The following is a 13,461-nucleotide window of genomic DNA, read 5'->3' as shown; positions in this document are numbered from 1 at the left end:
GGAATAACCGCCATTGCTATTTCTTCACTTGATATTCATTGATGTTTCATATTCTGCGTTCTTTGCCTCCATATTGGAGCAGTGTACAAAACCTTGCAATATAACATTATCAACACATTTCAAGCAAACCACAGTGTTTATATTACCCTACATACAGTCCACTATTTAAAGCGTATCTCCACCCCCAAACAGCATTTTTGCATTTAAAAAAGGGTGAGCTTCGCACAACAGCTCTAAAGTGAATTTTTAATACCTATCGCATGCAGATATTGTGAAAAGACTTTGTTAAAGACCACCATTTGCAGAGATAAAGTAGAAACCATCTTCGTAATGAAAGGACATTCTAATACGAGAAACACTAATCCGCACTAGGGAGGCCATAAATCCATCATGGCCCCCCTGGAATGTGAAAACTAACCGCCCAAACCTCCCTCAAACAATAGCCCCCTCATAACCCCCTTCTCTCCCAACTCTTTGCCTCTTCCCTCCACCGTCCGTTAAAACGCAGGGGCAAGGGGGTCCATCTGCAAAAATCACTAACGCGATTAAAAACACTCGGAAAATTACCATAAAGCCGGGTTCTCATGAGTCCGGAACGCGTCCCGAATGCAGAATACGGAAAACCTTCCGACCAATCAGAAGTTTGCCGGATGTGTTAGCTCTACCCATCCGCAGAAGTTGCCAAATTTGAATATTTTCAGCATAACGTGCGGAAGAATGTGCAAACCTAGAACGGTTATGTTCGGCGGCGTCTATTCGGCAGTCTTTCATTTTGATGTCTTTGTTTCCTTCTTTTTAGAACGTACAAAGACAAAAGCAGATTTAGCTTTTGGTATCGAACGTTCATTTCATGCGCCTCGAAATACTGCCAAGAAAAATGTAGAGAAAAAGAGTTGTATTGTGTCTCATGTAATGTATTGTAGTAGAAGGCTGTGCGCGCACTTTCCCCACACCGCTTCCGCAAAGCATTCCGGACCCATGAAAACCAAGCTTAAACCAAAAGGCACCCGGAAGGAGCAAAAGTTCGAAAGACTAGATGACTCACATTTTAATCGAGTTTCACGCGTGTCGCCGTCAGGGGCGCTAAACGTATATTCAAAATCTATCATTGCAGTTTCAATTCTAAGGGGGGATGTTCTGTGATCGAAAGCACATTGATCGTATGGCGTAATATACATATACAAGTTTACTTATATGAGTTTCCTGCAAGATAATCTGAGCCAGTGAGTTACTGCGCCGGTGAGTTGGGTTGGTGCACCAAGCCATTTGCGCAACACTACGCCAACTCATGAAAATTCACTGAGTTACCCAGGCCTATTGCCAATTGCCTAAAATTATTTTCTGTGATATTTTCCACATAATTTTCGAACGGTGTTATCAGAAACGGTTGTAAGGGACATGCAGTCGCCCAAAAAAAATGAAACCTAAAAACTACGTTTGACAAACTAATCTTTCATATTGCTTATAATTCTTGAAGCTTGCCATACTGCAGAATGCAGAATCACGTGGACAAACAAAATAAAACATTGAACTTTGCAAAAATCCATTCTGAGTTACGTCCGTAACTTCTTAATGTATATCTGGATTGCTGGTGTCTCGAAGACTTTCATGGTATAAGCAAAGTTGTGTCCTGTGGAAAAAATGCTTATCAAATCAAACAGCAAGGACAACATTTAACAGTACTTTTTTTCATTTTCGATGATTTCTTCTCTCAGGACTTCTATACCAATATTATAAAACATCAAATTTAATACAAATTCAACTGTTGTACTGAAACAACTTCTTTAAAACACTTATATTTTATATTAATTTGTCAACAACTTGTCCGGTTATACTTAGCGGCTATTTTTAGGCTACCCTTTAAAATAAGCGGCTGACCGATATTTATAACGGATTTAGGTTATGTGTTTAATGGACAATCGATTTACAGAATACCAATAAAAACTTAAGCGGCAATAAACTTTGTAACGTACGTTAACGTTTAACGGAATAGTTACAGAATAGGGCCCTTAATTTATTTCTGTATCCCAGATTACTAAACTCATGATTCAGTCAGTTCTGTGCTTGCGCATGATAGTAAGATTCTCACACATGTGAATTGTCACTCGCCTGGTCTAGACCAGGTGAATTTGCTCTCACCGATTTTAGGTAATCGGCAATACAAAAATTCCCCGGTAGTGCGCACGTAAACGCATGAAAATAAACACACTGAAATCGGCCGTTCAAGGGTGATTCAGTGTCGTATTATAACATAAGTGTTGATAAATAATAAAGATGTTCTGGAGCTCCTTGAAACATGTTTAAATAGAAGAAATCTATAAAGAAAACGACCAAATCATTTCCTACAATGGAACAATCATGATTAAAACTTTTTACTTTTCCAGTTTCTAGAGTTAATTGAACACATATTAAGTATTAAGTTAATCTTCAAAATGGAATATATAAAATTAAAATATCGATTATTTATAATTGGTGAGCTATTTATTAAATTAATGATTGTACTGATTATGTAACAAATATTTATTAAATAATAGTGTTCGTCTTCTACATTATCGAATACTTTTCTGTACGCTTAGCAATTATTTCCATGCAGGCTTAATGCTCAATTTTTATAAACTCTCGTCTCTCCTCTGGCTTTCATTGTAATTGTAATGCTTTCGCTTCAATATTAGACCGTATCGACGGTTTACCAGAATAACCGCCTAACTCGCAGTCGGGTTGAAGAAGCGGCTAACTCGCTATCGGCTTCAAGGGCACGTGCTCAGGATGATATAACATCGAAGGCAGAACATCGATTTTTAACAACATCGATGTTCTGATAGTTTGCCATTGCATACAAATTTCAAATTGATTAACTTGAACTTAAATAATTTTATTTTTCTACTACTATGACATTAAATTCAACTTGTAGTTGCCACGTTTTCGGTCAACTGGCTGCAAAAAAAATGGTTGGGTGCAGCTGGAAATGGGCCGCTATATCGCGGTATCGTTTGTATCGGCACTATCAAAGAGTTCGCAGAAAATGCTTCTATCTAGAATCAACATCAAATGTCCGATGATTTCATTTCAAGATCTAACATCGATGTCGGGCTGGGCGATGCGACTCTGATTAGATTATTCTTTGTAAGGATGTACATGTAATTCGTTCGATATTCGATATTTTTACCATCGATGTTGGAAATTTAGAACATCGATCCTAGATTCTGAAATGAAACCATCGGATATTTTTTTTTGTAAACTCGATATATCGTCTGAAAGGTTAGGTAAATTACTCTTTTTGGAGTCAGTTTCCCGAAAAATGTGGCAACTATAAGTTGAATAAATTAAGTCGAGTATTCAACATTGCATTGTTTTAAAATGTCATAGGAGTAGTAAAATAAAATTATTTAAGTCTAAGTTAATCAATTTCAAATTTGTATGCAACGGCAAACTATCCGAACATCGATATTGTCAAACATCGATGTTCTGCCTCCGATGTTTCCCTAACATCGATATTACCTTTCGTCAATGTCAACATCTGCTACCATCGATGTTATAGGATCGATGTCCCATCCCTAGTCTGGACGTAGCGATGCAATTGACAACAAAATAATTTGTGATTTGTAGGCGATCGCAGCAAATTGTGGACGTTGAAACATGAGTGGTTACTCTTACCAACCCTGGCTGACTTTTTGAAAAACTCACTTTTATACGAAATTTCTGGAAGTTTCCAGTTATTAAAGCGAGTCGACTAACCGTAGGTAAACACGAGTTTTTCAAAAATTCGTCAGGAAAAAACCAAAAATTCCTAAATCCGGCCCATAACATCACTCGGTTGCTTTTTCACACAGCGGTTGCTTTTTCGGAAAAACTCACATCAATAGAGAATTGTTTGGAGCTTTCAGGATGCTTTCAGTTATTACGGGGAAACGATTGGCCGTTGGTAAAGATAGACGAAGGAAAAACCAAAAATTTTCCAAGTCTGCCCAGAATATCACTTGCGAAAGAAAATATGCGGATTTAAATGAGGAAACCCTCACTTTAGTTGAATTTTTCACGATTTTTGCAGGTACTAAATCGAAGCGATTGGTCGTTGGACACCGATTTTTCAAAAATTCGGCAAGGAAAAACCAAAAGTTCCTGAATGCGGCCCATAACATTACTCGCAAGGGAAGAGGAAAAACTCACTTGATTAGAAAATTTGTGGCAGTTTCCAGGATGTTTTCAGTTACTATGGGGAAGCGATTAGCCGTTGGTAGAGATATATGAAGGAAAAACCAAAAATTGATCAAGTCTGCTCAGAAGATCACTCGACAGAGAAAATCTGCAATCTTTAAATAAGAAAACCCTCACTTTAATAAGAACTTTGCAGCGCTGCAAAAAAAAATACTAAAAAAATTAGGTTGGAAACTACAGATTAACACTAATCCGTCTTTTAATCCTCCAAAATTGGTCGATTAAATTTAAACTCCACCCAGGGCCGGCTGCACAATACAAGTTCACCGACAGTTCAGTGAACAATTATTTCCATGCTGGCTTAATGCAAATTTTTTTTTTAACTTTTGTCTCTCCTGCACGGAACTGTCTTCCCTAGAGTAGAGACTATAGATGACACGAAATATTTGTCACAGAGTCACAGGTATCGATATGGAACAGTCGGTACCTGTTATCGATATTTAAAATAACATGTGATTTGAAATAACAGGGCTCGCCTACAATGCTGGTCAGTACCAGTACAACATCCGGGATTTCGATATTTCAACAAAGCAAAAAGGCAAATACCTGCCTTTATGCCTTTTGATTCCCACGGCGTTGTCAATTGACCTGAATTTTAGTGAAAGGAAATATTTTATGCTCATGAAGTGGTAAGGTTTTGTATGTATGAGAGTGGGACGTGGGACCTGATAGCAGTGCTTCTGGAATAAAATAGCATTTGCTGCATCTGCCCAGTGGAGTAGTGGACGAACTACATTTAAATTTGTATAGGCGCTATTTACCTACTCTGGACATGTTTCAATATTTGTTTATATCAAACATAGCTGAAGTATTAAATGGCCAATTTTCAATTAAGCGATAAGATGAATTGTAATCAGTGATTAGCATGAAAATAGAAGATAGACAAAAAATGTTCACATTTTACTGCCCTTAAGTGGGAAACATAACAAATGAACCTTTTTTTGTGTTCAAATAAAGTTTCGATAAAATGGTAAAACGTTACTTATAAAAAATGTTAATACTTTTGTTTGACCATCAGCCCTTCTATACATAAAGGGACAAAAGGGATTCGGTCTTCGGTCATAATTTATCGCTGACCCAACAGATTCGCACCCAAATTATCAGGAAGTGGAGTGGATATCATTCAATGGAACAATTAGTGCAATCGGATTAGATTTTTTCCGGGCACTAAATAGATGAAAGTAACTTTTTTTTCAACTTTTTATAATTAATTTGGTTTTGCTTCAAAAATCTCACCATAACTTTTTTGAAGGTGTTTGTATACTTTATAAGTGGTATAAATTTTAGTTTCAAATATTCATAACTTTTTGTTCATTCCTATTTGTTATGTAAAAAGAGCTCTTGACAGATTCTAAATAGATTTTTCTTGAGACGTTGGGGAGACTTCTCTGAGGTTGTATTTTACTCGTAAAGAGTTATACCGCAACGTACAATAAATGAAAATTTTATTACTGACTGACCAAAAAAAGTTATGGTACGATTTTCTTGAAACAAAACTGAATTAATTATAGAAAATTAACAAAACGCTGAAATCGACGATTTTTGTTGATTAAACAAGTAAACAAATGAACGGATTTTAATGTGGTTTATCTGATATCATAGGTACTTTTATATACTTAAACCCTTCAGGGAAGTAAAGCATATGATTTTAGATAATCGAGAAATATACCCGCTAAAAGTATTTAGTTTATAACGTAAGATGCATTTCTATGTACATAATATATGCGGTTTAATAGAATGTAGAATTTTAATTCTACTACTGACATGATTAAAGATTTTACATCAAACGACAATTAATGACAAATCAAGAACGAAATACTGATAGTAAAGTCAAAGCGATTGACTTAGAGTATGAACAAGAAGAAACTGAAATGTTACACCCACTTCGAGAATTTGATGCGCGAGAAAATGACTCGGGAAAATAATTTGTCTCATTAATATACAGAGTGATTCACGGTCGATGGCGTATTAGACCTTTAAGGAGAACGCTATGCACGATCTATCTGCAAATTTGTATAACGAAGTCACCAGATATGTTCTATCGGCCTAAAATATTTTCAACAATGCGAGGTTGCCGCTTATACCGAAACGTACATACAACTTTGCTATTTTAAATGAGACACCCTGTATATTATTGCACGGTTGGATTGGGATATAGATCTGATTATTTCTGCATAACGATTCCTATATCGATCTAAAGCGGTTTCCGAAATATTTAATAAAATTCATTATTTTTAATCAAAACGTAGCCCTACTAATCTTGTATTACAACGCGATTTCGATCACTGTAAATTTAAAATTTCGGTACTGGGTTCGGAAAACCCTATGCTTGAGCCCGGCGTACAGCAGTTTGTTCCAAATTATACAGAATGTCTTGAAAATACTGACCTTTCGGATAGAGATAAAAACGGCTCCAATTACATTTTTTCAAATAGAACACCCTGTATATTAGTTAAAATACGGGAAGGCCGTTAAATTCCCTGCGAAACGATATATCATGTTTCTATACCTAAAGTGTGAAATTTCCGAAATAAATGGACATTTTGATTGCAAAAATTCGATTACGAATCGTATTTATGAACGTATTTATCAAAGTAGCCATGAAATGTCATAATAGTAGAAACTTGAAATTCTTAAAACCAGTTGTCAAGTCAGCAAAGATAAGATATAATTCTATATAATAAGATAAAATATAATACAAATAATAGAGAAAACTTTTATACACTTTTTAATGCAGTTTAGACTTAATTATTCACAAAATGGAGAGCAACCGTTCAGTTCAACTTCAATTCAGACTCATAAACAAATTCAAACGAAGTTTTAATGAAACTGCTTCTTCTTCATGGACAATGTGACCAAATTGTTGCAAGGACATGCAGAAAATTCAACGAAATGTTTCCAAATTTAAAGCAAAAGAATGCAATGAAATTTGTGCGAATACAACACAATTTCCTTAATTATGGCACCACACTGAAAGCTAAACCGAATTTACTAAAATCTGTAACTTCTGATGAAGACAGCATTGTAAATGTTTTAGCGTACTTCCGTGCATATCCTCAAGCTTCTATTCCGTAGTGCCACATATGATTTGGGTTTAGCCTATAGTGCCATTCAAAGGATCCTGATCAAGCATGCAATGTATCCGTACAAGTTCACAAAAATGAGATTTTCTTTAAGAACTTTATGAAGAATTGCAAAATCTGCAACTATTATGACATTTCATGGCTATTTTGATAAATACGTCGACATAATTGAATTTTTGCAAAAATGTTCATTTATTTCGGAAATTTCACACTAGGTATAGAAACATGCTATATCGTTTCACAGGGAATTTAACGGTCTTCCCGTATTTTAACTAATATAGAGGGTGTTCTATTTGAAAAAATGTAATTGGAACAGTTTTTATCTCTAGCCGAAAGGTCAGTACGTCCTGTATAATTTGGAACAAATTGCTGTACGCCGTACTCAAGCATAGGGTTTTCCTAACCCAGTACCACAATTTTAAATTTTGAGGTATCGAAATCGCGTTGTAATACAAGATTCCTTGGGGCTACGTTTTGATTAAAAATAATGAATTTTATTTAATATTTCGGAAACCGCTTTAGATAGATATAGGGATTGTTATGCAAAAATGATAATATCTATATAGACAATCTAACCGTGCAATAATATACAGGGTGTCCATTTAAAATATCAAAATTGTATGTACTTTTCGGTATGAGCGGCACCCTCGCATTGCTGAAAATAATTTAGGCCGATAGAGCATATCCGATGACTTAGTGCCGGTGCACACGAGCGTTTTTTAACGGTGCGGTGCCGCCAACAACTTTTTTCGGAGCAGTTTTCGCCAATTTTGAATCACCCTGTATGTTTACTTGTGTGTCTAAAAGACGGGGTGATTCACCTGTCGATGGCGTATTAGACGTTTAAGGAGAATGCGATGCCCGATATATCTGCAAATTTGTATAATTAAGTGCCGGTGCACACTAGCGTATTTTGACGCTGCGGTTACGCATATTTTATGATAGATTTATTTCGACATAACGCAATTTTAGTGCACGCATGAAGGTCGATAATGAACAACAGGTTTTGCTTGCGTATTACGGTTACAAATTTTACATTTGTAAAAAGAAAAGAAATTATTGGGTTCACCATATATGTGACTTCTCATGCATTAAAAGGAGCATTTGCTCGCGATTTTGGGGATCTCAGGACCGACAAAGCAAAGTTTTTTAATTACTTCCGGTTTTTACGGTGCGAAGACGTCGCGTCACCGCACCGTTAAAAAACGCTCGTGTGCACGGCACTTAATTGTACAAATTTGCAGATATATCGGGCATCGCATTCTCCTTAAACGTCTAATACGCCATCGACAGGTGAATCACCCCGTCTTTTAGACGCACAAGTAAACATACAGGGTGATTCAAAATTGGCGTCATTCCTCTGGCGGTGTTGTGTGGCGCTGTTATAGGAGTACAGAAAAAATAGTAAAAGAAATTAATTGTTATTCAAAACTGAGGAATTTGCAAAAAACTATATCAGAAATACGGCAGCAATGTTTTTCAAGGTAATCTGCCTAATTAACATTGCGCAAATACCTGTTCCTTAGTAATTATTTAAAACTCCGGTAAACATGGAATTATACAGACTGACAATAAGATAGACAAGGATAAACGGTAAATTCAACAAGATTTGTTGACTGCGCAACGTACTTTCAAAATGTCAACCTGTTCTCATAACCTCGAATATTGGTGTTTAAAAATAAACCATACAACACCAAACATTTGAATGATTAATTCCAAACAAGCTAGTGCCTGTGTAATCTCCTTATTATCCACTCTTATCAAGCAGCTTCTCGTATTCAGTTAATTAACTCCTGCTCCATTTGTATCTCCTTCTGCTGTGTGTATCGTACAAACGTGGTAGGAATGTAGCCGGTATTTATTTGGTGCCTGGGAAAGTGTCAGTTATTGTGCTCTGAGTGCCCCTGGAAGGCCCTGATTCGATTACGTCCAATACTTGTTCCTCTGTGCTTGGAACCCGAACATCGATTGTCGTCCACTATCTTCCTGGAACCACTCTCCTCGCCATTTGTTCGCGTGAGTTCTTTCAGCTTTTGCTATGTTACTGTAGCATTTCCGATGAACTAATCGGATATTCGCAAATTCGTGAAAGGAAATTCAAAGTAAGTCACAGTTTGACAAATTATTGTTATTATTGATAAGAGCTATCCACCTGTAACTTTTTGTTAATGACAAAAAACATCATTGCCGCTTTGACTTTTCATCAAAAAATTGTAGAAGAGAACTTTTTTAATATCAAAAATGTTCGTCATTTGAAGCAAATATCGTATTTTTTTCTTTTTGAATGCTTAACTATTCCAATATGCTACCAATTAAACATGGAACAATTTCAAAATAATGCTTAATAACAAAGATAAAATTCGATTTTCAACTGTTAATATCTCAGAAATTTTCGAAAAAAACATGTTCAATATTTTTCTCGTACTCCCCCTCTATCACCCCTTAAAAGGAATGACGCCAATTTTGAATCACCCTGTTAATAATTTCAATTCAACTTGTTAGAAAAACGAAAGTACTTGTTTAATTTAAACCGTTCATTTGTTTTTATTGGTTTACCCTTTTTGAATTTACTCGGCGCCAAAACTGGCGATGTTTGGTAACATTTGTCCGATAGTTGGCGACATCGCGATTTCTCAGTCTGGTCCTGGGTACAACCGCTCGCGAGTAAGCTCGGTTCTGCGATAACTGGCTGAACCGTAGCTAAACTTACTTTTGTGCGACCGGCCCTTCGAGCTAGTGAACCAAGTTTAACTGACGATGCAATTCAAAAGGCTAGCTAAACCAGGTTTACCGCTAAAACTTAATTAGAATACGACGGTGCAATGGGCCATTAATTAAGCATATTTTCCCAAACAAAACATAGTACCTAATTCTTGCCGAAAACTGCATTTTAAGGAAAAAAGTTTCAAATAAAAAGTGCTAGAAATGAGATAAATTACATTGTTTTAATATAGTGAGCCAAAAGCGGCAGCGAAGTCGCACACTGCTTGTGCGATTGTTTGATTTTCGGTTAGTGGACTGTAAACACTTTTTTTTAAATCAATACATTTAATCATTCAAACTCAGATTTTACACGTATTTTGAATGGTAGTCGGTTGTCGGCACCGCGACATGTGTTCGATTATATCTAATGTTCGACTTCTTTTCTTTGACTCTAGCTTTCGACTCTTTTTGGTTCTTTTTAATTTATCGCTCAAGGGTAGGCACACTTCGCTAGTGCCTGTGGTGCACACTAGGGGGTCGGTCACCACGGTTCAATCGTTCAAACGGAACACACACCTTTCACAGTTACCGTTTATTTTATGTGAAAGCTGTTGAATTTTGCCATAAAGTACTTAAGTATATATAAATAAATGAGTCCGTATGGAATATAGCAATTAGTAAGTACAGGCTTATCAAATCAGGTGCCAATAGAATAATGCATGTATGGAATCAATCTCAAAATCTGTGATATTAAAATAAACGAAAGTGCAAATGAAAGTTATCAGCTATTGTCGTAAATAAAGAAAATCTTGCTTCTTCCGCAAAGTTCTAAACATAACACATAATTAATTAAAAAGCTTACGTTGTGCTATTAAATCCTGAAACCGGTGTGTTTCACTTCTGTTCCTATTTTGCAATTGTAACAAAATATTACGGCGCCACTCTCCAAGTTCCATGTTTCACAAAAGTTCGACCGTAAAATACACCCGAAAACCGATCGTAAATCGCGCATTAAACGTAACCGTGTAACACTCGAAAAACACCCGCACCGAATAAAATACTTAGCAGTTAATAGATATTTAATTTACAAAAATTCCGAAAACTAACCAAGCTTTTTTGTATTGATAAAGTATATCACAAATGTCTATTTACTGAACGGGGCCCCGTGCGCTGTTGCCATGTGGTAGTAATATTTGACGTAATTTCTGCCCAGCTGACCGGCGCGATTGGTGAGGAGTTTAAACCATTTTAACACCGATGAAATGGTTGAAATTAAAAACTTTAATTATTAATTATTATAAAAAAATATTGGTTTTCAATATTTAATTAGTATCAAACAAATAAATTAATAATTATTTTTCTTGGTACATAATATTTTTGGTAACAATATATAACACCATTAACACCCAAAAAGTTACTAATACATTAATTTCAATAAGTGTAAACACACTGTAAAACATATTACCTCAATTTTGAATGATTAATTAATGGTAAATATTTCATAGCAAAAGGAAATATTTTATAAATATTATAAAAAGTATTTGTTTTTAATATTTAATTAGCATCAAACAAATAAATTAATAATATTTTTTCTTAGTACATAATATTTTTTGTATTTATACAGGGTGGTTTTTTATATATTTTTTATAGTTTTATGTAAAAGTTGTTGATGCACATTTTAACAATATCTTGTATGATACCGACTGTCTCAGAAAAGTGAGGCAAGATAAAAGTAATTTTTTTGAATAGAACTACCCATTCTTCATTAGCTCATGGGATGCAGCTTGAAACGCTGTATATGCACCGTAAATTGTTTTTTCTTACTTGCGACGTTGACAGATTATCGCCATTTTACTAAAATTTCGCTTAAAAACATGGTATCTAAAAATTCATTGTAGAAGCAAAAAAAAGCAGTTAGAGATGCAAAAAAATACGCCTTTGCAATAACCACAGATCCGTTAAGAATTCTATTTAACCAAAATATCAATAAATTGTACAGGGTGTTAAAAATGTGGACTTCCATCTAAAACTTTTTAAAGCAATATAACTTTTATTTTTCAAATGGAAGTACCTGTATATTAACACGTCATTAGATGGACAATTTACAAAGTTACAAATTTGCATGTACACTTTAAGGTGTCAAATCAACCGTTTTTAAATTATAAATTAGTTGATTTAAAAATTTCAAAAAGTGGTTTAATTGCAATTAAATTGGCACATTATGAGTATAGAGCAAATAATCTTAAAAGATAAAAAAGATGCTAATAATGAACAACTATCCCAAATCATTCTTCGAACCAATCATAAAACGAAGAATAAATAAAATCTACAATTCCAATAAATGGGATAATATAAATAATAATAATAAGAAAAAAGAAGGTGAAATCAAGTATATATCATTACCATATATTCCAGAAATTAACACAAAAATAAAAAATATTTTAAAACCGCATAATATCACTATACCAGAAAAAAACTAAAAACAACTTAGCAAAAGAACGTTTCACAAAATTTAAGCCTAAAAGTGATAAGTTAAACACACTTAATGTAATATACAAGATTGACTGTTTGAACAGTGATAGCGCATACGTAGGTCAAACAGAACCATATTTAAAGAAAAGAATATACGAACATAAATATAGCTTAAGAAAGGTTAACGAAAATGGAACAGCATTAGCACAACATGCACAGCAAATGTTACATAGTTCTGATTTTGATAACACAAAAATATTAATCAATGAAGACAATTATAATAAGAGAAGAATACATGAATTGATACAAATTAAAAAAACATCAAACACCTTGTATATTGAAGAAATGCCGACCAAGTGATATCCTTAGAATGCAAAGAAAAATACCAAATATTATAAACAGTTTTTTTATTCTTTCGATATCTTCGATATTAGACGAAGTAAAGATTTTTCAATGGCTTGCCAAATGAGAAGGTGGAAACAGCCATACATGTAAATAAAATTTAAATCTCTAAACAATAAATTCTAGTCTTTTCCCGAACATGATTGTCCTGACTCATCACCTGTAATCCCTGTAAGAGATTCAAACGATTTTAATATACTTTTTAATATGTTTGTAATTTATATTTTAGTATGTATATTTTAACAGAGCTCTTGTTTTAAACTAATATCAACTGTAAATGCATATTTTAGACAAACTGATGATGGTGGAGAAAAACACCGAAACGTATTTGTAACATTTTAAATGATAAACAATAAAATTGACTGGGACCCAGGAATATCTTTTGAATTAAGTTGAAATACAGTCAGAAAAATATCTCTTTCTCTTCTCTTCTATACAGGGTGAATCAGAATTGGTGTCATTCCTCTGTAGGTGTTGTCAGACGCTGTTACAGGAGTACAGAAAAAATAGTAAAATAAATTAATTGTTACTAAAAACTGAGAAATTTGCAAAAAACTATATCAGAAATACGGCAGCAATGTTTTTC

General features: G+C 34.6%; 1 protein-coding gene across 2 annotated transcripts in view; it reads right to left on the bottom strand.

Annotated features, from left to right (window-relative positions):
- LOC109542356 (autophagy-related protein 16-1) overlaps positions 1-11,171 on the bottom strand; it is a 609,070-nt gene extending 597,899 nt beyond the window's left edge. The window contains exon 1 of one of the 2 annotated variants that reach the window (XM_048668352.1): positions 10,864-11,171. In XM_048668352.1, the coding sequence (XP_048524309.1) occupies positions 10,864-10,957 (94 nt within the window). In that variant the 5' untranslated portion in view covers positions 10,958-11,171. The remainder of the gene's footprint in view (positions 1-10,863) is intronic. The other variant, XM_048668354.1, reaches the window with a different exon arrangement.
- Positions 11,172-13,461: the final 2,290 nt, after the last annotated feature.

This window comes from Dendroctonus ponderosae, unplaced genomic scaffold (genome assembly GCF_020466585.1).
Source record: "Dendroctonus ponderosae isolate FM_Combo_2020 unplaced genomic scaffold, Dpon_F_20191213v2 Dpon_F_20191213_7, whole genome shotgun sequence".
Taxonomy (NCBI): Eukaryota; Metazoa; Arthropoda; class Insecta; order Coleoptera; family Curculionidae; genus Dendroctonus; species Dendroctonus ponderosae.
Note: the sequence above shows the minus strand (reverse complement) of the source record. Positions and strands in the feature narration are given on the sequence as shown.